This window comes from Carassius gibelio, chromosome B23 (genome assembly GCF_023724105.1).
Source record: "Carassius gibelio isolate Cgi1373 ecotype wild population from Czech Republic chromosome B23, carGib1.2-hapl.c, whole genome shotgun sequence".
Classification (NCBI taxonomy): Eukaryota; Metazoa; Chordata; class Actinopteri; order Cypriniformes; family Cyprinidae; genus Carassius; species Carassius gibelio.
In genome coordinates, this window is record NC_068418.1 from 19,038,620 (window position 1) to 19,063,800 (window position 25,181).

Genomic DNA, 25,181 nt, shown 5'->3' on the forward strand with positions numbered 1-25,181 from the left:
TCCTTTTGAAAACCGGTGTAAGTTATATCTTTAGAAAAGAGACTTTCCCAAACCATGAATCAGTTAACTTACATCTTATTAGATTTTATGAATGAATCACAAAGACACTGTTACCGTTATAAGTTTTCCATTATAAACCATCATATGCAAAATAGCCGATTACTACATTAATATTAAATAAATATGCATTGGGAGAAAACTAGCATATTTTATTTATTATTATATTATATTATTAGCTGTTCGTAATAATGCCAGTAAAGCTGAGTTATCTTTGACTCTGAGTGAGAAAGAGAGAGAGAGTGTAAGCTCCTGTTTTTGGGGCGGAGATTTCGGAGTTTTTATAGCATATGGCCTCACACTGTATAGACATTCACTCAAACATTAGACTAACGGCTTTACCCGGATTTACCTTAACTTTACCTCATCTCACGCAAACTCTTGAGAGGATTCTGCTGGAATCGTTTATAGCATTACTGGCGATTAATCGTCTCTGTTCGTAAAAACAATGCAAGGTAAATGAGAGGAAATTACCATCTTTGAACGCCAACACAATGACAAAGACAAAAGTTGAGGCAAATCCTGAGTCTAATGCACGCTCATCCCATCACGGACGGGACGGGCAGGATAAAGCCTGCGGGGACGCGAGCACGAGCATCCAGCAGCCGTCAAGACAAATCCACAGGCATCATGTGCAACACATGACGTCAAAACAACCCCAAGCGAACGCTTGGTCTAAAATCATCCCAGCAGCATCACAGAGCAAATCCAACGAGGTTCAGTCAAAGAAACCCAAGCGTGGAGCATCTGTCACGCCAGACATTCACACAGGGAAAAAGGAGATGAGACCAGAGTCGAGAAAACGCTCCGATAGCAGTAAATCGTGCGGGAGGAGAAAGTTGTCGGATGGCAGCATCACGTCTGATGACCTGAGTAAAGACTCTGGCTGTGCTGCCGGGAAACTGTCTTCCACGGACAGCAGCTCTGAGATCTCAGACGCATCTGAGGACCATAAGCAGTCCACCGATGTTCAGTCACAGGATGGCGAAGTTAGATGTACTGACGAAGAGATGATGGACGATTCAGCTGAGCAAATATTATCAGAACACAGAGAAGAAGATGGTCTGATTAATGCCACCCTGTCTCCAGGGTTTGGCTTCGGAGAGGGAAGCATCTCTCCTGGAGACCAGAGGTCCTACGTCTCTCTGGACAGTCGCTTGAACTTGAGCGCGTCTGTGGCATTTTCGGATCTTACTGGAGACTTTGCTGTTGGGGTGCATGAGGATCTGCTGAGAGAGATTGATGACTTAAGATCAGAAAATGAATATTTAAAGGTGAGATTTGTTGATTAATTTACTCAGTTATTTATTTGTTAGTTTATTAATTGCAAATGGTCTTGCATGGTGTCAATTTTGCTTGGGAGGGTTTAGGTAGGTAAAGTTGGACACATTATTTGCTCTTTACGTACAAGACAATCAAATTAAAGTCATTTATAATTATTTGTGAGCATCTGTTTTAGTTACCTTCACTTTACCCATGTTAGATAAAGGAGAGTACTAAATGCAGCCCCGTTTTGGTGGATTATGACTATTAAGCATCTAATATCATCAGCCACCATGGCATAAGCCTTTTCATATGATGTGCTGCAATATGCAAATCAAAACAATCTCAATGTCTACTACATGTATAATACATTTTAGCAGTCACATAAACAAAGCAAAAATAAATTGCACGTAATATGGCTTATACTGTAAGATTTACTCTATTCTTAGAAGATTATACATTCACTAATTGGCTTGTGTCATCCCTTATTGTATTGACATGCAATAGAAGGATGGGTTCACAGTGAGAACGAGACAAGCTTTACTGTGATTAAGCGCAAGGTGTCTCAGTAGAAATCAAGAAGTCAACAGAAGTGCCACCAATGCATCCAAGGAGGGCAGCGTGTCATTTTTGGCATGCGCCCCTTGTTCTGTGGGTTAATGTGAACAGCATGCTGGCACTCAAGATGTAAGGCCAATACAGTCTTGGATGAGTTGGCTGAAGACTGACATTGATAGCAATATAGAAAACACCCTTTGTACACACAACAGAATACATTCATTTATCTCATGTTTTTCAATCAAAAACTTCCATTTTAAAACAGTTATGGTGCCTGTAAAACTGCCACATATGATTCAGTTCTATGACATTGATGTTTACAGACACCATTTTGACTGCATTTTTAGGATGAAATGGAGGAGCTCCGCTCGGAGATGCTGGAGATGAGGGACATGTACATGGAGGAGGATGTTTACCAGCTGCAGGAACTTCGACAGCAGCTGGAACAGGCCAACAAGGCTTGTCGCATCCTCCAGTACCGACTTAGGAAAGCAGAGAGACGCAGCCTGCGTGTAGCCCAGACGGGACAAGTGGACGGAGAGCTTATCAGGACACTCGAACATGATATTAGGGTGAGGATGTGCTCAGAGTCATAATTTGCTGGTGTTTTCTGTGAGAAAGTTCTCATATGAGTTCAAATAAAGCAAAAAGAGCAATCCCTGACATTCAGGGTCTAATTAAATAGATGTTTCCCTCATGATTTGGGTGCAATTAAGCTACAGTTGTGTGTGTACAGGAAAACCACTGTTAGGGTTTTGGATGCAGTCCATGGCATTTATCGGGACAGGATGTTTATCTAAATTGCTTAACGCTTAGTGCCAATTAAATGCTGAATAGTAAGTCACTAAATGAGTCAAAACTCTGTTTTTAATGAATCAGCATGTACTCAGAGGAATTGTGTAATCCTTCCACTGTGGTTCGTGACACAAATCATAGTACTAAGGGTTTAGTGAGAGCTGAAATATGATTTAGTTTTACAGTTTGACATGTGTAGAGAGTGGTTTTATTTTTGGAAATGGTCCAACTAGTAAAATGAGGAGAAAAACCCTTGGTTTTCTGTTTGGCAGACAATTGGTGTAGTTCAGTTTGTGGTGGGCCACTCACAGCCTAAGCATTTTTTAGTTTGAAGTTCCCAGCCAATCAGCGACAGAGCTTTCTGTAGGAACGTTACGAATTAAAAACGAATTTACACAACAAGGCGACCGATATAAAAAGTGATGTTTTCTTTTGAAATCTGTTTCCAGACTATGCAAAACAAATTCCTCCGGTTTCTTCTGAACCCTTTGTCTGCGCAGAATCAAGAGTGAATGTATTTTAGAGAAACACAATGTTAAGTATACACAAGGTTGAATGAAAGAGTGTGTTCATTTGCATTTGTGCTGTATATGAGTCAGGGAGTATAGCCACAGAGTATCCAAGAGGGGAAGTGTCCAAGCACAGCTGCTGGTGTGTGCTGTGGGTATGTCCATGACCAGGCTATTTTAAAGACATGTGAGCGAAATAGATACCCTCCTTTCACAAACTGGGCCAGTGTATGTCCACCGCTTCTCAGCAGCCTCACTAGCAGTCTGTCAAGATATTGTGTCTTTAACAACCCCCACGGGAGTGTCCTGCAATCTGATATCCAACAGCATCCTTTTCATAGATCTGCTGTACTCCACATTTCCATCATTAACTTTTTTTCACAGAGAGATATGAGTTTGTGAAATTGCTCCTGGAACTCAATGCTGAAAATAATCGCCCTGCAATATATAAAAAAAGAAAAGTCATGCGCTGAATGCTGTGGTGTAATCACATGCACTCTAACGGTTTTCCCTTGACATTGTTTGCAATTGTTAGCAACCTCTTGAGCATCAAGAGGACACATGCTTTGCAAAGGGTAAGGAGGGAGATCATAGGAGAGTCGACCCATATTGAATCCCGAACAATTACTTAACCACTTTACTTCCTTACATCCTCAATGTCACAAACCACTGCTGAAACATGGTAACTTAATCCTCATCTTGCAATGTTCCATATAAAGTTTCAGATAATGTATTCTCTATAAATATAGAGCTTCTTGTGACAGTGATCCCCAAGAGAATGAAATTACATTAGATAATTATCATATTAACATCAAAATTTTTGTGGACCATTAGCATGGACACATGGTTTGCGGTGTACTTATTTTACTCTAAATTAATATTGTTTTCCCAGGTGGCAAAAAGCGTGTCCCTTCGTCTACACAGTGAACTTGAGGCCATTCAAAAGAAAAATTCACGGCTGGAATGGGAAAATGAGGAGTTACGTGAACGGCTGCAGGATCTGGAGGTGGCAAAGCAGGTTCTTCAGGCTGAGATGGACAAATCACAGGTGGGATAACCTCAAAGTCATTCCTGTATTTACATATAAACACTATTGTTCAAAAGTTTAAGATTTATGTTTTTTTGAATAAATCAAACAGATATGCTCACCAAGACTTAATAGTAGAAACAGTAATAAAGAAATATGATTACAAAAAATAAAATAAAAAACTGTTCTATTTTAATACATTTTAAATGTCCCTTTTTCCTGTCATGACAAAGCTGAATTTTCAGCATGTATTGAATTTAGTGTAACATGATACAATTCTTCATGATTCTTTGATGAATAGAAAGTTTAAAAGAACAGCTTTTATTTGAACATTATAATTATGATATAATTATTGTATATAATGTATATAAATGTAACTATATAAATGTCTTTACTATCACTATTATCAATTTAATGCATCCTTGCTGGATAAAATATTCATAAAAAAAAAAAAACATTGACCCTGAACTTTTGAATGGTAGCACACATATATATATATATACTTTATGCCCTATATCACCTTAAAGCAGCACTTGTTTGTTGCTTAGGCTCCTTAGTTTCTTGATGCCGTTAGGAATACAATCTGACCTTTACCCCAACTGTATGTATTGGGTGTTACCAACAGCTGACTGCTTGGGTAGGGCACAGAATGATCTAAGGTCTGAATTCAGACCGCAGCTGTCATTCTTCCTTGTAGAAGTGAGGGGGAGAAGAGAGAAAAAATGGGGCAACCGAAAGGTGGAAGAGAGTGAGGAAGAAACCACTTAGAAATATACCTAAAAGGGAGATCCTTGTCCAACTCTGGCTGCAAGCCATAATGCTTAAATGGGGTCTTATGACGTTCAATTACCACATACATGTTAAAAATACTAAAAAGAAGGCATGTTTTTTGCTATCACTTTCTCTCAAAAAAATATAGGACGCCACCATACCAACAAAATGCACCGAACAAGTCAAATTTAATTGGCAATGAAGGCCTGTAGGTCTTTAATAACGGCACACATTCAGTTTAATCCAGGATTCAGTGCTTAGAAGTGGATCCCAGCAGCTCAGCTCAGACAGCTGCTGCCCATTCCTGATCCTCACCAGCAGAACAAATCAGCTACAACCAGATTACCAAGGACTCATGTGAGCCTGACACTACCTGAAACATGATCTTCTACACGCAAACACTTTTTAAACATCCATTCAAAAATCAAAAATCTTTTTGCAGTCTTGATCCACAAGTTAAATTACTAATTTATCATCTCAAAACATCAAGCTATAATAAGATGAGTTTTATCCTTTAACTTGGTGTTGCACTCAACAGCTTGGATTGACTCGATGAAGTTATTTTTAACATTTAAAGAAGATAATTTGAAGTCTACATGCTCCTCCTCTGCTCTTTGTACTTTTAAGGGTTTGAGCCTCCCAGACAAAGCAGCAGACAGATAGACTGACTCTAGCCAGCATTCTTGACATACTTGGAGCAGTATGGATGTTTGGTGTAGTAATCTTGCCATCTCAGTACACGAACATAATTGAGTGTGTTTATTGGGTGCATGCTTTCCTTACAGTCACACATTTCATTGGGTATTGGAATCCAGTGGACAGCGGTATGATGGAATATAACAACTATGATTAATATAATATACATAAATGTACATCTATTCCCATAGGAGAACATCATCTTATGGGACAAATTGAATCAACCCACCTATACATAGTAAGCCCGGGTTTATTTAAGCTGCTGAAATGTCTTCAGACTAATTATGGATATGGTGCTTTCACAGAATTCTCTAAAGAGACGAAGTTTGAGATCAACATCCAGTAAGAGTGAAAAGAAGCTCTCTCCACAGGTGAGTTGGAAGTTACATTAGTCTTGATGATCGATTTGTGAAGGTCAGTGATAGTTCGTTGCAGATCTTGGTAGATGGCCAATATTAGTCATCAGAGTTCCTCTGATTTTTGATAAATGCCAACTGTTTTAACACACCTGTGTCTTCTACAGGATGACAGTGCTGATTTGAAATGCCAGCTCCACTTTGCCAAAGAAGAGTCTGCGCTCATGTGCAAGAAACTAACAAAGATGGCCCTGGAGAGTGAGGCGATGCGGGAGGAGCTCGCCAAATACCGTCTGCTTTATGGTGAGGTGGATGAAACCCAGGCTGCAGCAGGTGCCACTAACTCCGCCCACACCCGAGAAGCAGAGGTCAAAGTTCACTTGCGGCTGGTGGAGGAGGAAGCCACGCTTCTGAGCCGTCGAATAGTGGAGCTAGAGGTAGAGAACCGTGGGTTGCGAGCAGAGATGAGTGAACTGCGTGAACGAGGAGGAGGAAGCCTGGAAGAAGAGGAGACGATGAAGAGGGCCAGTAAAGGATTAGCAGTGCCTCTCCAACAGGGGGAGAAGCTTAGAGGTGGATGTCTGGATGAGAAAGAGAGTGCAGATGCAACAACAAACCACAATAATATGCAGAAGAACCAGATGCATGTAGCGGAGGATCTTGTGGAGAAATCGTCAATTAGCAACATGCACAGAGAAGGGCCGATTGGTGGGGAACAGGAGCTTTCTGCAGAAACTAAAGAGGAAGACGGACAAGCTCAGTGTAAGTCAGACTGCACATTTGGTGTGAAAGATCTAGAGAGTCTTCTTGCCATCCATGACCAGGCTCTGCTTGTCAGATCGACTATCCAGCTCCTAACAACCCCAGCAAAAAATGGCCTCTCACCTACATGTACCCATAACACTCCTGCTGGTGCTCCCTACTTAGTCAAAACTGCAGTAGATCCTCAGTGCAAAACACATCAGTGGCTTTTGGACCCCATGTTGAGTCCCTTGACCAACGGATTAGAGGTGTTACAAGCCCAACTGCGTGCTCTTGTGGAAAAGTTGGAGGTGCTGTCAAACTCCAATTCAGAGCGCCCTGGGCCTGTTACAGAGAAGAATATGTTGCATTTCGACAAAGATTTAAGTGAAATGAAAGAGGACGCAAAGAATCTAGAAAGTCGAGAACTTCCATGTGAAGGAAATGTTCAAAATCAGTGTAACCAGGACAGCTTAGTGCTGCTCACTCTGCAGCTCCGGTGGTTTGTCCAGCAGTGGAGGCAGGGAGAGAGACCCCCAGCTGATGGAAAGAGCCTGTTTGAGGTAAATTAGGTGAACATTTCTATTGTGGTCAACCATCTTTATTGATGAAAATGGTAATTCTTTATAATGATTCTTAATTGCAGTTGAAATAACAGTAAATGCTTTCCTGTAGTTCAGACATCAGATCAGGGCTTCTATTCCCAGGGAAAGCAAGAACCTATAAATAAATAAATGTAAATGTACATTGAATGCAAAATAAAAATGCCTGCCAAAGCATATATGTATATGTTCTGTAGTTGCTTGTTTTGTCAACTTTGGGTACTTTTTGGGCCCTTTGAATACCTAAAACACACTATTGATGTATTTAATTCACCCACTAACAATGATACAGTATGTATACACGCATTCCCAATTAAATCTTTCCCATCTCATCATATATTGTGTTAATAATGTTCTGTTACACGTTTACTATTTAATTTGTCCTAAACTGGCAGTTATATAATATTTTTCACACCATTTGCATAGTTTGAGCTAATATATATTTATAAACAACCTATGTCTTTTCATTTCAGATGTATTGTCAGAATGATCATCATCTGCTTATGGACACAGAGTCAAAAGCGTGCAAGTATAAACCTCAACAGAAGTGCAACAGTCAGGTACGAAAAAGAAAGAGGATTACTGGAGTAAAAATAATAGTGTTTCAACATGCAATACATTCAGCCTGAAAGCACGTCATTCAAAAATGTGACCTTTTCTTAATATACCATAGCTGAACATATACAACAAGAGCATTGTTCCTTGACCTGTTGCTCATTTCCAATTAATCTGGTTGTGTTCCTGTTGCCCCGTGTTCATTCACCACTGCATGTTCGTCTCTCAGGTTAGCAGTGCCCTGCTGTCAGACCTCAGAACAGCTCTGTCAGATCTGTTCTCTGAACTTATGGAGCAGCACAGGGCAGCCCAGTTTGTCATCCGGCAGTTTGCTAATGCCAAAGCAGCGTGGGCCGTGGAGTGTGCAGAGCTCAAGTGCCTCATAAGCAGGGTGAGAACTAGAAGATCCGTTTAAATTCAGAGAGTATCAATGAACCTGCTGTCTGCTTCTCATGTCATCTCCTCTTCTTTCTTCATTCTTGCGTCTGTAGGGACTTATGGAGGAAATTGAAGCAGAAATGTCATCAAGCTGTTTGTGTTTGTTTATAGCTGGATGGTTCAGCTGGGAAGGCAGGAGTAAAGGGTCCATCAGACCCCAATGTGGCTTTGCAGAAGGACCACATTGAGAAGCTTCAGCACCTGTTAGCAGAGTCCTACACTGCAGTGATGGACCTGACAAGACAGCTGAAGGTCCGTGAAAGCAGCTGGAGCTCTGAGCGGCAAGAACTGCTAGAACACCTGAAGCGTGTGCGTCTAGAGTGTGAAGGGTTGAAGACAGCTAAGCAAAATAGAAAAATCCAGGTCAGAGCAAAAATATGTGTACTTTGACATGATTTCAACTGTCAAAGGTCAACCATCAAAACAGATCTTACGGGTCAACTATTATTTAATTGGTAACATTTTATAATAAAGTTCAGTTTGTTATTAGTTAGTAATTTTTATGAACATTAAGTATAATGTTCATTTATAAATAATTTATAAACTATGTGAATACATTTATTTACCGTATTTACTATTAATTAATTTACTATTAATTAATACTATTTAATATTAATTAACTAATATTAATTTAAATTAAAAAAAAAATTGTATATGCAGAAATTAACACGTTATGTAGAAAATAATTCATGATAACGTATTAACTTGTGTTTGAATCAGAGCATAGTGCTATATATTTCCATTATTTAGGTCTTTTTTGGCATTTCTTTGTGCGACCACACAAAAGTTTGTTATCAGTAATTTTTTTAAGAAATGTATACTTTTTTCAACATGCATTAAACTGATAAAAATTACAGAACTATATATATATATATATATATATATATATAGATATATATATATATATCTATATATATATATATATATATATATATATATATATATATATATATATATATAGATATATATATATATATATCTATATATATATATATATATATATATACAGTATTTTTTACAGTATTATTTTAATCAGCATATCGGAATGATTTTTGAAGGATAATGTGACAGTATGAATGCTTCAAAATTCAGCTTTTCTATCATAGGAATAAATTAAATTTTTTAAAGAAATATTCAAATAGAAAACTGTTTTTTTTTTTTTTTTTTTAATCAAAGGAATTCAGCCTTGGAGAACACGAGACTTCTTTCAAAAACATTAAAATATCTCAGACTCCACATTTTTGAACAGTAGTTTATGCTCTCTGCTATCTGAAGTCTGAACTATCAGCTATGAGCATGTGTGTGTGAAAAGGCCGCATGGCAACTGAATTTAGGCTAATCCCCTTTTGGGACTGTAGGACAGCAGGCGGAGTGCAGACATCAGCTTCAATCACAACTTCTGACTCAAAAGGGCTTATCCAAACCACAGTGACCACAGAGAGACTTATCAAGGCTCAGCTGCAGTTCAAAGAGTTTACTTTCTTTAACAGCAAACGGAGGATAACTGTGCAGGGTTAAGAAAAGGAGGCGAGAGAGAAACAAGGAAGCATCATACAAAGGAACAAAGGCATAATGGATTTTTTTTTAATTTTCATTCTCTAGGTTTACAGCAGTTTCATTCTTTCCTTTAAACAGAAAGTCTTGTTTATTATAATAGATGCTAATAATAAAAGTGGAATGCAGACGGTGACAATTTGACTGGGTTAAGTAAAGCCTGGATTGGAGTGCAAAGGAATTTTGCCAATATTTTTTTTTTCCTGATCCAATGGTTTACTTGCGGTTTTATTTTTTTTGTTATCCCTAATTACCTCTCTGACACACTTTTTTGAATAAGACATTCTTTTTCATTTGATGCAGTTTATCTTAAATCGCTCATCCCTAAACAAAATGGAAGGATTCCCTGTCTTAAAACGAGTCAGTCTTTTTCTGCTGAAAGGTTAAATTGCAGTGCATTGCATACAATATTTCTCTGTCTCTGTTGTTTTATTTAATTCTTAATGTGAAAGGTGTTTTTGAAGTATTTTTTATTGAATATATTCTATTTAATATATAATAAATAACACAACTGAACTAATTATGCATGAACAAATAATAATCCTTCTGATGCATTTTCAGTCCCCCAGATACAAGATGTTGACCAAAGATGCAAAAATGGAGAGGTAAGCTTGATTAGTTTGTTTGCACCATAGTTTGAACTCAAATTATCTGAATTAATTCCTTAACCAAGTTTCCTTTTCCAACAGGATGCCACCCAAAAATAGCATGACAAAACGCAACAAGAACTGGAAGTACCTCAGTCAAGAAGCTGCCGTTCTGGACAGAGACGACCCCTGCAAGACTTGGGACTCTCCCATCATGCCTCCCAGTTTCCCTGCTCTGAACTTAAACCCGGAGCTGACCCAGAGAAGCCACACTGCTCCAGAGAGAAGCAGCATTCGTATATATTACAGCCCTCCATCAGCAAAAAGGATCCAAATGAGCTCTCTGATAGCTGCAGAGGAGGAAGAGCTCGAGGAGAGCCAGGAACCATATTTCAGTGCTGTTTCCTGTAGCCTTGTAAACCAAGACTGGGTCGCTGCGTATGAAAACTGGCTGGGTAGCCTGCCGTTTGACTGCCAGAGTTTGATGGAGAGAGATTCGAACGCTGTCATCAGTTCTACATCCTCTTCTGGTCTTCAGATCTCCAGTATGACATCCCCTTCACGCTTGGCTTTCAATAACTTGGGCGTCTCAGCCAACCTGAGTGATGACATGAAGGAAATCACAGCCAGTGTGCTGCAAACCTCCCAATCCAGCCCTCTGGAGAGAAAAAGAGCGAAGGATTTTGGGAGCAGTATGGTGAGTGTTGTGAGCATAGGAACGCAAACTCAATCCCAACCACAGGTGACCACAGTTGGGCTACAAACCGATGGTCCTCGATGTCTTTATGCTGCGAAGCACTGGTCGCCCAGAGTGACCTCATTTGTATCTTCAAGAACCCCGCAGACATCAGTGTCACTGGAAAGGGTCCCTGGTCCAGCAGATCGGTTTCAACCACAGACCACCTCTCCAAAAATACAACGCAGACACTCTGCATCCTCTCCCTTTTCCTCAAAGTCTTCCTCTTCCACATCCCCCTCATCCTCTTCCTCTTTCACTACATCCTCTTTGTCCTCCTCCTCATCTCTGAGCACCTCCTCTAGAATGGATTATGGAGCAAAAGACCGTGGTTTGTGGGCTCTGCCACAACGTGCTCCGATAAATAGCAGGCCGAGTTCAGTATCAGTGCAGGGCAGCGATAAACATGGCAGCCGTAAAAATGTAGGGGTTCACAAATACGGCCTGGTCCATGAGTTTCTGCGCAATGTCTGTGGTCGAGGAGAGAAGGCCAACCCGGAATTGGAGAAAGTGCCAGCAGCTCGTAGGGATCACATCGGTCTGGTGGGTTCAAAGAAATCCGAGCACCCACCGTCTCGTATACCAGCGGTGCCACTGGTCAGAAATGACAGCATCACCAAGATTGTGAACCGCAGATTTATGAAACAAAGCCAAAAAGAGGAGACTGTGTGTCAGAGCCAGGTCCAAACTCAGCGTCAAATCGACAGGGGTTCAGTCAGAAAGAGCAAGGGCTTGGAGGTTAGTAGCAAAGTTTAACCCCTTCAATAACATGACAAAAAACTAAATTGAAGGTGTTGACGGAGTAATATTTGAGTGAGTCTAAAATGGTTGCAAAAAATAATAAGTGCGACAGTAATTTGAAATCTAGTCACTCTGGAAACAATCTGTGTGTCCATATTCAATTTTTTTTTTTTTCAGGAACAAATTATTCTCATGAATAAATTTTTTTTTTTGCGAATCTGAGATTGAAGAAATGGCCTAGGACTCACTTGTTAGTCACTGTATGAATCAGACTTGCGCACAGTCGTTATTGAGTTCACAACTGACTTCATCAATAAAAGTTATTTCTTGGTATGTTATGTATAGATTTGTGATTCAAGTGATAATGACTGGTTATCCATATGACAATGATTTTAAAGATACATATTTAATATTTCAATTAATTTTATTTTTAACAAGCAGAAATATTCTTTTAAAACAGTAATATATACAGTATATGGGAACCATACAATCAGAATTGGAACTCATTTTTATTAAATACAACTAGAAAATATATTATTACTATTTTGCAGAGTCTCTGTCTTAATGTCACATGATTTGTTATAATGCTGAGCGTATCTCCTCACTCTTTTCCGTCTCTTTGCCAGGAAGGAGCCTGTGACTACAGCTCACGCTCTTTGACATCCTGCTTTGCTCGACCCTCACAAAAAAACATCCGGCACATTCCCAGTCAAATCAAGCCCCGCCCACATGAACACCCCCCATCCCGTGGTAAAGGTGATTCTCTTGCTTAATGGGACTGATACCATGTCACTTCTGGGATCTACAGGCCTGCATGGACAGATTTCTTCAGAACTGGAATGCCCCTCATTCATACATTTCCACATATTCCCCACACCTTGTGTGTTTGGCTAAATTAATAGTTCCTTCAGTTCCATTTTAGCATGTTAAAATCCATTCCACAAACATTAGCTTCCCTTAAAATCAGCGTAAAAAACATGAAAAAGCTTTGTAGATACCTTCTGGGCTGTCTCCAGGCTAAGTTACTGTTTTAATTTAATAGAGAAACTAAGTAGGGCTTGTACAGAATTAACCATGCTGTTATTGTACTGAAGTTCCTAATTCCAGCAAGATCCAGTTTTTACTTTCTAGATCCTTGATGAACTTTACTTTGTTAATTTTTAAATAGATATAATTATGCAACATTAATGCATAGTATAACGCGTGTACATTATTGTTTAAATGTTTTTAGATGCCTTTTGAATGTGACCTGTTTCTCATAGCTGTCTTAAATGTAATATGAACTGTGCTTTATATCTGCAAACAACATATTTGGGGGCCAAGCACCTTAATCAGAGCTTAGGTTTGTGAATTGTAGCTATTTGAAATGTGACACTTTTTATTGCATGTTAATAAATACTGGTCATGACAATGTATTTGAATTTGAAGATATGTCAACTTAATGATATTTCAGGTTTTTCTCTTTAACTGCCTATAGCCACAAAGAGAAAGAAAAAAATATATAAGGAAAATGTAAGTCATTTAAAATTTGCATTACTTTTAATTCCATGAAACAATGTATAGAGGTATGCAATTAAACAAATACCCTGATTTATCAGAGGAAATTGTCAGTTTTTGTCTGCTTCTATATTTAACTCAGCTGAAAGCTGCTCATTCAAATTTTCCTGAGAATAAAATGCACACAATCACTCATGAATTATCTTAAGTGTGTATATCGAAATGTTTTATAAATGCACGAGAAATTTATTTAGTTTTAATCGACAGACATGCAGTTATGTCAGAAGTAACCTTTCTACAGAGGCGTTAATTTGTTATAGTTGTTATAGATTCGTGAATTTGTAGCGACCCCTAGTGGGTAGAGAAGCGTGTCCATATTTAATTTATACATATTACATTTAGTATAAAACTAAAAAAAAAAGTTTATTAAATAGCTATTTTATCCATAACTTTAAGGTATCTGCCTATAGGGAAAAATACAATTAACTTACAATGAGAAATAAAAAGTGTGAAAACTAACTCAATTCCCAGATCACGTAGTGTAAAATAAGTGTTAACACTGTGCATATTTCGTCTATATGGTGGAACATTTGTTAATGTTTTATGTAGACTAGTCCAGGGGTTTTCAGACTGAGTTACGAAGATTCCCCTTGGTTGGTCCCTAAAACAAAAAAAAAAACAACAACAAACAACAACAAAAAAACAACAACAAATATATATATATATATATATATATATATATATATATATATATATATATATATATATATATATATATATATATATAAACAAAGTAATATAAATAAATAAAAACAAAAAAAAATATATAGAGACTTTATATTTAGAATATACATTTTACAGTTTAATTTGTGGGCTGTATTAAAGAAAATATAGATGCCCAGGCACAAAAAGCCAGACATCTCTTGCAAAATAAAGCTCTCAAAATATCACAAACACATCTCAAAAGCAAAAATGTGTCTTACATTGCACACACCTTTGCCATAATAAATTTTTAGATATATCATATACACACATATTCCAAAACCTAAAGCTCCTCTGTCATGAGCTCATATGTACATTTCTGTACAATATTTAAAGTAACTGGCAGAGAGATGTTGAAAATTTCAAGTTAGTTAACTGTTAAGCGTTTGTGAATACAGTATTACACAGTACAAAATAAAATAAATACTTCACACATGTGTAGCTGTGTATGTATTCTAAAGCCATGATTGGTTGGTGTTAAGTAAAGCAATGAGTGTTTGCACAAGTGAGGAGTTATTGTGAGCAAAGGGACTGATGAATTGATTAATTAGTGTGGCATTTTGATTGGTTGTGTATGAAAATGGAACTCAAGATACTTCCTGTTAGTTTTTTTGTGTTACATAGAGAATTGCGTGTTGTGTTTTGCATAATTTTTTTTTATGAAATTGACAAAAGGTTTTGCAGATTTTGTTTGTACCTGTCACGAAGTTTCCGTAGCATCAAAGAAATCGAAACTCGTGTTTCTGGTGTTCCACGTCGGCTTTTATTATGAAAGAACACAGTTCAGGCGTCGTCACGCCACTGCGCCGCCGCCGCTCACGCGCAGCACTGCGGATACTGTACGCCGACACGGTGGTGAATTTCGGTCCGTCTCAGAGCAGTGCTGCGGTCATCATGGCTCTCTACCACTATGTCACCCAAGAGCAACTCTCAGGTTTTGATAAATATAAGGTGAGGCCGTCTTATTCGGCAAAATGTTTAACGTTGGACTTTAGGGTGTCGGCTAGCCGTTAATGCTATCATGAAGCATGAGGTCTGTCTGCCGGTGTGTGCCGCTCTCTAGGAAGGACAACGGCAGCTTATTGTCACTTTTAAAGAGGAATACTACATTTTCCCTTTGAATTTATTGGATGAAATGATAAACCATTTAGTTATTAGTGTATATATACATCCAACTCAAAGGTTTTAAGGACATATCAGTGTTATTAAGCGGTTAATTCACTGGCGTACCACAATGACTTGAAACCGCCGGTGAAAGTAAATCATCAGTTCTAAACATTGTTTTACCACATAAACACACACGGTGTCCAGTTTGGCTGTCGTTGGTCTAACGTTACATGCTTTATGTTGTCGGTTAGTTTGTAAATTGGGTTGAACTGTAAAGGGATGGGCTCCTGGTTCCGCCTCCTAACAAGGATCTTTGGTAAGAACATTATTTGCATGCGAGTCAGAAGCTCCCCGTGCTTTCACTGTAATTGTTCGTTGTGTTCATTGAAAATTCAGGTGTTACTGTATTATAGCATTGTAGTCCTCTGATATAATTTACAATAGAAGCACCTGAAAGGATTGAGTTGCAAAGCTCTCTCTTCATCCAATTATTAACCCCTTTGCTTACATAAATCGTATCTGTTTTTTTCCCATTATTATTATTATTATTATCACAACAATATTATGCCACACAACTGTTTTCATAGATGATACTTACAAAAAATGTTTCTTGAGTTCCAGATCATCATAGAGTGATTTCTGAAGGATCATGTGACACTGAAGACTGGAGTAATTATTGTTGAGAAATTAGCTTTAAAATCACAGGAATAAATTACATATGTACTATATTAAAATGGTACACAGTTATTTTAAGTCAGAATATTATTTTACAATTTTACAGTGCCATTATGTGTGTTCAATAGAATGTGCTTATTTAATTCATTAATTGTGCGAATTCTTCGCTAAAAATGAACGAAAAATGGCCCAAAAGGAATATAAAATCACTAAATGATTGTTTCAAACAACCAACAAAAACAGTATTATTGCTTTTCAGTCATTTTCCATAATTTTATTTTTTGAAAAACATTTTTATAATGCTTATTATGTTTTTAATTGTCTGATAATTATTAATTTATAATCCATGAAATAAACAAATCTTAAAGTTTAGGCATCTTTGAAGGGGATCTTTTGGTTAAAGGGTGTGGAGCTGAAGGGGCTGAGAGGTTGAATTCCTGGGTGTGACGCAGACTCTTGTGTTTTTCTGACTGCTGATTTGACAGAGCTTGTGAATGAAAGTGTCTGTGACCTTGAGCGCTTCTGGTGTAAAGCCTTGTTGGTCTGATAAGGTGTATTTATTTCCTGCCAGTGATTTGGGCTGTTCGTTGTACAGGCTGCTGAGTTGGTATGTGCTATTCTTGCTCTGCGTGTTTGCACATACTTGTAGGGGTCATTGAACATACATGACTGCCCCCACATGACTACCGCAGTGTGTTTATTTTAGCCCTGTACACTATCTGATCAGGGTTATCATATTTAGTTTTCAGCATTTTTGTGTATATTTAATTAGCGGTTCTGTATACATTATTTTCCTAATAAAATGTCTTTGTTTTGTTTTTATCATCAAACTGTGTTTTTACCTAAGCATATTAGGCTGAATAAACATGTACATTTTAGAAAGTACATGTACATATTTTTCAGGGGTTCAAGGGTTTCCTTTCAGGCCTTCCCAGATCCAGATGTTTTCAAGGCTGCAATAGCCGCCCAATCTCGAAGTGTGAGCTCACACAGTGAACACATGCTGGGGAAGTGGTTGAAAAGTGATCTGCCTTCACCACTGAATCATACCACTTACTATCATGTGCTGCAGTGAAGAGTTTCAGATTTGATAGACATTATTACATTCAGGCCAATTTAAACTGCCTCTAGGTTTGAGCTTAAGAATTTATTGTCAAGTCGTACCTGGTACTTGTGTAGAATCTAATGAGAGATTTATTGATATTATGTAGTTGTCATTGGAATCATCAAAACGATTGAGATGCAAAGCTCTCTCTTCATCCAATTATTAACCCCTTTGATAACATAAACCATATCTGTTTTTTTTTTCATGATTATTATAACTTCATCCAGATTTTCACAGAAGAATTATGCCACACAACTGTTTTCAATGATGATACTTATAAGAAATGTTTCTTGAGTACCAGTCAGATCATCATATTAGAGTGATTTCTGAAAGATCATGTGACACTGAAGACTGGAGTAATTACTGCTGAAAAATTTGACAGTTTGTAGACACAGTGCAATATCAGATGAGATGGCAGAAACACTCTGTTGTTAACACTTTTTGAACATTCACACTTCTGGACCCGAGTGTTAATGTGCTGTCTTACTCTTCATATCCTGTCATCTCCTTTTTACAGTACAGTGCGGTTGACTCCAACCCCCTCTCTATCTACGTCATGCACCCTTTCTGGAACTCAGTAGTGAAGGTGAGTGTCACGACTGTCGTTTTGAACATTACCCAGAATACACAAGGGCATCCAGTCTCTCATATGAGATAAAATAATAATAATGTATTATTATAGATTCATATTTATATGTATTATTTAAATGTACTTTTTAAAGAATGCATTTATTTTATCAAAGTGGATGCATTAAAACTCAAAACTGTGATTATGAAACAGCAGTGTTTTATTAATTGCAATATTTTAAAATTGTATATTGTTAACTTTACAGTTTTATCAAATTGTAATATTTCTATTTACAATTTAGTAATTATTTTAACATTTCATATAGCATTTTATTTGTTATTTTAATTGTAATTTATTTTAATTTTAGAATAGCATTTTATTATTTTTAATTTATTCTTATTGCATATTAAAATAATATACTATTATTAAATAGTTTTACTGCATGTTATTTTGTGTTATAAAGATGCATTCATGAAAATGTAATTTGTCTGTCAATCCTTATTACCATATTTTGAAACCATGAATGTAGGTATTTTACATGAAAAGAATGACATTACTTGGTGTTTTGCTTTCATTGAATTGCATGTATGCAACATTAATGAATGTTCCGTCTGGCTCTGATTACCTGCGAGAAACATCTGACCATTTGCAGCTTGCTAATTTCTCTCTTTCTCGCTCCGTCTCAGATCTTGCCCACATGGCTTGCCCCAAACCTCATCACATTTACAGGATTCATGTTCCTGGTACTAACCTTCACCTTGCTGTCCTTTTTCGACTTTGACTTTTATGCCTCAGGTGAGGTCAATAAACTGTTTGTATGTTTGTTTTGGTTTTGATGTGCTAGTGAGAGAGTATTGTGGGTAAGCACTCTTTCTCAAAGCTTAGAGACTTTAAAACATTTGTTGACATGGATCAAGGTCTCAATTCCAGCTCATCATTCTTTTAGTTATCAACTAACCATCTGTTAATAGACAGCTACACCTGTACAAACAGCAGCTTTCTCACATATACACACACTGTACATGCAGTGCTGTGGAGTAAATCATTCAAACATGTTCTGCTTACAAAAAATTTTTTTTAGTCCTATTAACACATCTGATTCCATTAGGTAGAAATAAAGACAAAACATATTGAAGTCATAGTGTTTTTCACTGATGTGTAGCATTGAAAAGTTCAATTCATTCTTCATAAATGAACAAAAAAATTAGGTATTTTTATGGGTATGTTTTATAGCGATTCATTTAGGTAAATGCTGCTGTAAACTATTTTTGGACTTATTTTAAATGACAAATTATTACATTACATAATTAATTGAGCACATTATTTATGTTATGTATGTATCTAGGTTTAATTTTTAAAGTAATTTGTTAAATATTTTCAAGTTCGATGCTGTTATCCTAATTGATATTGTACCTACTTGTAAACGGCATTGATTACTTTGTGGGTGTTGTTTTGTGGCACAGGGAAAGGCCATACACATGTGCCAAGCTGGGTGTGGATAGCTGCTGGTTTGTTCAATTTTCTGGCCTATACCTTAGGTAAGTGTTTTTTTTTTTTGTTTTTTGTTTTTAAATAGTACTAATGTTAATTGACCCATTTTCTGTCAGCTAGTGGTCTTAATTTTGTGAATCATTTTGCTAAATCGGTTTATTTGTGTGTAAGTCGCATTTCAGTAGTATTGTTTGATTAATATTATCAGCAAAACATATCTTATTTTTAGTCCTACTTGTGTACATTTATAAACCTATTGACATATCCTATATACTTTATTAATTCACTAGCCATTTAGCCAAGAAGGACATTTGACTGTAATACAGCCACAGAAGACACATTTGCATATTAAAAATATGAACACTTAGCAAATTTGCAGAGGCTTGCTTCTTAATACTGTAGATTTTTAAGGGAAGAGCTGTGAACATTATGTCTAGGATCCAGAGAACCTCTGAAACATTATGTGAATGTGGTAGGCAGATTGGAAACATGTTTGTGTGAGAATGTGTGTATGCTTGCATATATGACTCTGAAATATATCTTGTCTTGTGTGTGTATATGCAGATGGTGTGGATGGCAAACAGGCTCGGAGAACAAACTCCAGCACTCCGCTGGGTGAGCTGTTTGACCACGGCCTGGACAGCTGGGCATGTGTGTTCTTCGTCGCTACAGTGTACTCTGTGTTTGGACGCGGAGAGTCTGGTGTCAGCGTGGTGACGCTGTATTATCTGTTATGGGTCGTGCTGTTTTCCTTCATACTGTCTCACTGGGAGAAGTACAACACTGGGATTTTGTTCCTGCCCTGGGGCTACGACATTAGTCAAGTGGTAATTTATTACCTAAAGATAAGCACATGAAAAGAAAATGTTTTTATATACTATTAAAATATAACCATAAACTATATATATTATACAATATTAATATTATATTAGTAATATGTAATAATATACAAAAGTATACTAATGTATAAATAATTTAGCTTGTAATAATAGTCTCCAATATAATATGAATATATATATGTGTGTGTGTGTGTGTGTGTGTACCCCCCCCTCCAAAAAAAAACATTTTATACATTATAAAAGTTTTACTGTCATTTTATAAGCAATGTAATGAATCCTTGCTGAATAAAACCATACATTTTAAGGAATAAGTAAAAAAGAAATCATACTGACCCCAAACTTTGAGCAGTTTTGTATTTTAAAATATAGAATAAATAATTCTTGAGGATAGAACATGTCACACACCGCACATGGAAACTGCAGTGGTACTTGAATGGAAATAAATTTTACAGTTAATATTAATGTCTTTTTTTCCCCCATCTCTATACCAGACTATCTCTGTCGTGTACATAGTAACAGCGGTGGTTGGTGTGGAAACATGGTACAAGCCTGTCATTGGGAATGTTCATTACAGAAATCTCTTCACTGTTCTGATTGTTGGTGAGTGAACTCTGCCCTATCTTTGACAGTTAATACTTCAGATGCTGTGTTTTCATTTTCTTTTAAGCCAAACTTGCAAATTAAACGATGATCTGATTTCCTCATTCATTCATTTATTTATTTTAAACAGGTTGTTTATTTGTTGTCACACTACCAATGAGCCTCTACAATGTCTTTAAGTAAGTTTAATTCCAGGCCCCTTGTGCCTTGGACTACATAAAAATGACTCGTACCGTGTAGCTTACTGATACACTATTAAACAATGAATGCTTTGGAACAGGGATATTTGTTCTCACTCTTTCTCTGTATTATTATAGGGCGTACCGTAATAACACCCTGAAGCACAGCTCAGTGTATGAGGCCTTGTTACCGTTTTTCTCTCCCGTCCTCCTGTTTGTGCTGTCTACACTGTGGATCAGTCTCTCTCCTACAGACATAATCGAGAAGCAACCCAGAATCTTTTATCTCATGGTGGGAACAGCCTTCTCCAATGTTACTGTGAGTGTAATCAGTCTTCTAGCTCTCTGCTGTAGATAAACAAGTTGTGCAGCCATGACAATGGATGTCTTTCAGTTCCATTCGAAACATCTTGTCAGATGTCTGCTCCTGACATGTGCTCTCTCTCTCTCTCTCTCTCTCTCTCTCTCTCTCTCTCTCAGTGCAAGCTCATTGTGTGCCAGATGAGTAATACTCGATGCAAGCCACTGAGTTTGCTGTTGTTGCCGATGACAGCTGTGGTGTTGCTAGTGATAACTGGGACTTTGCAGGATGGAGAAATTACTGTCCTTTACATATGGACCGCCATAGTCCTCCTCACTCACATACACTATGGAGTATCAGTTGTAAGTAAAGTCACACAGACTGCTCATTTGTTCTTTAGTCATGAAGAATCTTTAAATTTACCATAAGATTGTTATATATTAAACTACTACTTATAATAATAAAGTGTGTGTGTGTGTGTGTGTATGTACGTATGTATATACATACATACACACATACATACATACATACAGACACACACACACACACACACACACACACTTTATTATTATAAGTAGTAGTTTAATATATAACAACTACTACTATATATAACACATACTATTCCTTTTTGCTCATCAGGGCTGCATTCATTTGATCAGAAATTTGTGAAATATTATTGTATAATTGTACTATTTTAATATACTTTAAAATATAATTTATTCCTGTGGAGCAAAGCTGAATTTTCATCATTTTCAGCCTTGCATGATGCTTCAGAAATCCTTCTAATATGCTGATTTATAATCAAGGTTTTAAACCGTTGTCCTGCTTAATATTTTTTGAGCCTGTGATGCTTTTTTCAGGATCCTTTGATAAATAAAAAGAACAGTGTTTATTTACAACAGAAATGTTGTTACAATATACACTACTACTATGCAAAAGTTTGGGGTTCATAATATTTTTCCGTTCCTTTAAAAAAAAAAAAAAAAAAAAAGGAAAGAAATTAATACTTTTATTCAGCCAGGATGTGTTAATTGGAAAATGGAAAAGTGATAGTAAAGACTTATATTATTAATACTAGAATTTTTTTAAAAACTTTTTATTCATTTACTATCCTAATAATATATAATAAATATTATGTAATTATCTTTTGCAACAGTCATGTTTTTATGCGCAAGCACACAATATTTCTCATTATGGTCTTATTTATTTATTTTTCTGTCTCATTGTGCAGGTGAAGCAGCTGAGTGATCATTTCAACATATACGCTTTCTCACTAAAGAAACCCAATTCAGATTGACAAGACGAGGAGAAAATCGGCCTGAAGGCTGCTGAGGTTTAAGCTATCTCTGCATGCTCTTCAGCTAGCCGACTCTCACCAATCACCAAGGAGACACTGCTAACAACAGAAAACCAAATTGTACTGACCAAATGCGCCACCTTATTCTGAGGATGCTGCTCAATCAACAAATAAATGGAGCTGCACCACAGGGTCCACTGATCCCTGAGGCAGAGCTGCACCACAGGACCCACTGTCCCCAGAGGTGAAGCTGCACCATAGGATATGTTGGGCTCGGACACACAATTACACCATGGGACTCAATAGCTCAGAAAAACAGGACCCATTGAGCCCAGGATCTACATTGCCTCGACCTTGTAGCTGTGTATCAGGGCCCATTCTTCCCAGAAAAAGCTGTATCGTGTTGCTCACTCCGAGCCGAGACAATTTGGTTGCTTGGTATCCTTGAAGCTGGGGTTTTTGCTTGTTTCCTAAGGAAATGTGCTTTTCAGCAGAGATACTAGGAGCCTTGAATGGTTAATCTCACTTACACGCTCTCAGATAAGTCACGCGCAAACCACATGATGATGATTACACACATATGATGATGTGATGAATGTCTTAAGCCTATTCGATTTGAAGATTTTATTTACATTTAATTTTGGCCTCAACTGCTCAATTTGGGGAGTTTTCTTTTTTCCAGTAACAGGCATTATTAAATTATGTTTCTATAATGCACAGTATAAGCCAGCTGTGAAAACGGTCTAATTTTCAGTTAATATCAAACTTGTACATATGTATGAGAGAACGGGGATGTTAGATGCTTATTTAAATCTATGGTGCTTTTGTTGATCTCTACAATAATGCAAAATTGTAATAATGACATGAGACAAACTTAAACAACCACATATAGCTATCTATAATATCACAGCTCAAACCACAACCTCATCTGACCGATTTGAATTTGTATAACTACTTCAACTGGGATATTTGTTTGTTTTCGTTTCCTTTTACACTGGTGATGGTGTGTCCGCGTGCCGATTTTCATTTTCTTCTGGTTCTCTTTTTATTTGCTTCACTAGTCGGCTTTTATTAAGTTTATTTGTTCTTGAATGAAGAGTGCACTTCAAACCCTGAACAGGAGAGGGTGCACTTGGAGTGAGCGAGTCAAACCTCGCTCCGTCTGTAAACATGATAAAAGCACTAGTCTGTGTGCCACCGACATGTCCGTTAAACCTGCAGACTGCAGGTGTCATGGTCTGCATCAAGCTCATTCCAGCATTTAGTCGGTTTTTCTGTTCTTTTGTTTCGTTTACGTATCTTACTTTCTGTTTGGTGGACTGAGGGCTTATATAGGTACCGGTAATAAGATTTTTATTTTTTTTTACTTTCAATGGTTGTCTGAAGTGTATTGTGTGAGTTGAATGTACAGTATGTGTAAATATATGGATGAGTGAGTGTGTGTGTATGCGCGCGCATATGTACTGTATGTATATATCTGTGTATGTTTTACGCTTATACACTCACTCTAGAAACCTCATGCCTCCATAATATATGTCCTGTTTCTCTGAAATGAGACCCGGTTAAATAATGTTTAAACATGTACAGTCTATTCATGCTGTTATAACATTGTATTGCTGTTCATCTTGCTTTTATTATTTTATCTTCATAATATAACAGGATGCATATTTCTTATCCTCCAAATACCTGTTTCACATTAATTGAGAAATGACATGGCTAAAAAATCTACATACTTTAGCTGCTAGTCCCAAGTAACGTCTGTCTTTGTTATTACATCAGTATCTAATTACTGTCCAGCAATATGTTATTTGTTAAAAAAACTACGTGATGACACTCACTTCTAAGGGCACTCCTGCAAAATTTAGAGCAGAAAGCTTTTAGCCAGAAGATGGCGCTTTTCTTTTTATGCAGTAGAACATAGAGTCTGATGGTAGTGCCTCTGAGGGTCAAAATCACTAGGCAAATAAAAAAAAAATGTAGTGCACAGAATATTCGAGGCTGCTGCTGTCAGTGTGGCTGCTTGATGTGTTTTGTTTGTGTCACTATTATCCTCATCATTTTTAAAATAAACCACTCTTAAATGTGACCATTTTGTTTGCAGGAGGTCTCTTATCAAGTGCTGTATAACTGCATTTGTGTGATGCTTCGGAGAACAAGCAATTTTAAAGTGGGGTGAAACCTCTTAAACCTCTGCATATTGTAAAACAAAATCCATCCATGTTGTAACATTATCTTGTGCTGCCCCATTAAATGTAAGTGTATCCACAGTATCATTTTGTCCTATTGCAGATTTTGAAACTCCAGTCCCAGGACAGACAGGATTTCACTCGGAACCCTTATTGTAAAAGACAATACCATTGCATTGCACATTTTGGAATTTTTTTCTTTAGTTAAGCAACTTTTTTTATATAAAAAAATATATGTGTATCTCATTAGAGGAAATGTGAAGGTGAGTTGTCAAGAGAACCAAGTAGACATTGTGCCCTTTTGCTTCAGTCAGGACTTTTTTTGTCAGCCAAACCCCTTGGACATTAACCAACATAACACATTTAGCGTTTTTAAGCAAATGTTTTATTTTGAACATTATTTACAAAATTATTATTATTATTTTTACATTGAATTTACATCATTTGCAAAACGTTTTGTTATATCGCCATGTGAACTGCATTATGATTAGCTTTCATAGATGGAGTTTAAAGTGGACTCGAACCTTAATTTAGTTGTGAAAGTTTCTCAGTCCACATTATTCACACTTGTGTTATTAGGAACCAAAC

General features: G+C 37.1%; 2 protein-coding genes across 2 annotated transcripts; both read left to right on the plus strand.

Moving 5' to 3' along the window:
• Positions 1–302: 302 nt before the first annotated feature.
• Positions 303–13,682, plus strand: LOC128011830 (protein SOGA1). The gene is made up of 11 exons (XM_052594566.1): positions 303–1,331; positions 2,226–2,450; positions 4,075–4,230; positions 5,982–6,047; positions 6,200–7,336; positions 7,849–7,935; positions 8,160–8,321; positions 8,480–8,731; positions 10,484–10,527; positions 10,612–11,983; positions 12,613–13,682. The coding sequence occupies exons 1-11, from the start codon at positions 552–554 to the stop codon at positions 12,757–12,759; spliced, it is 4,428 nt and encodes a 1,475-aa protein (XP_052450526.1). The 5' UTR covers positions 303–551; the 3' UTR covers positions 12,760–13,682.
• A 1,241-nt stretch (positions 13,683–14,923) lies between these two features.
• Positions 14,924–24,677, plus strand: selenoi (selenoprotein I). Its single transcript, XM_052594616.1, has 10 exons — positions 14,924–15,196; positions 17,650–17,718; positions 18,387–18,495; positions 19,164–19,238; positions 19,756–20,018; positions 20,522–20,630; positions 20,761–20,809; positions 20,948–21,128; positions 21,290–21,472; positions 22,342–24,677. Exons 1-10 carry the CDS (start codon positions 15,014–15,016, stop codon positions 22,447–22,449), a joined length of 1,329 nt encoding a protein of 442 aa, XP_052450576.1. The 5' UTR covers positions 14,924–15,013; the 3' UTR covers positions 22,450–24,677.
• Positions 24,678–25,181: the final 504 nt, after the last annotated feature.

Coding starts and splice junctions, on each gene's coding strand:
- LOC128011830 (XM_052594566.1), top strand. CDS start 552: ATGACAAAGACAAAAGTTGAGGCAAATCCTGAGTCTAATGCACGCTCA. Junction 8,322..8,479: donor TCAAGTGCCTCATAAGCAGG/GTGAGAACTAGA, acceptor GTTTGTTTATAG/CTGGATGGTTCAGCTGGGAA. Junction 10,528..10,611: donor AAAGATGCAAAAATGGAGAG/GTAAGCTTGATT, acceptor CTTTTCCAACAG/GATGCCACCCAAAAATAGCA.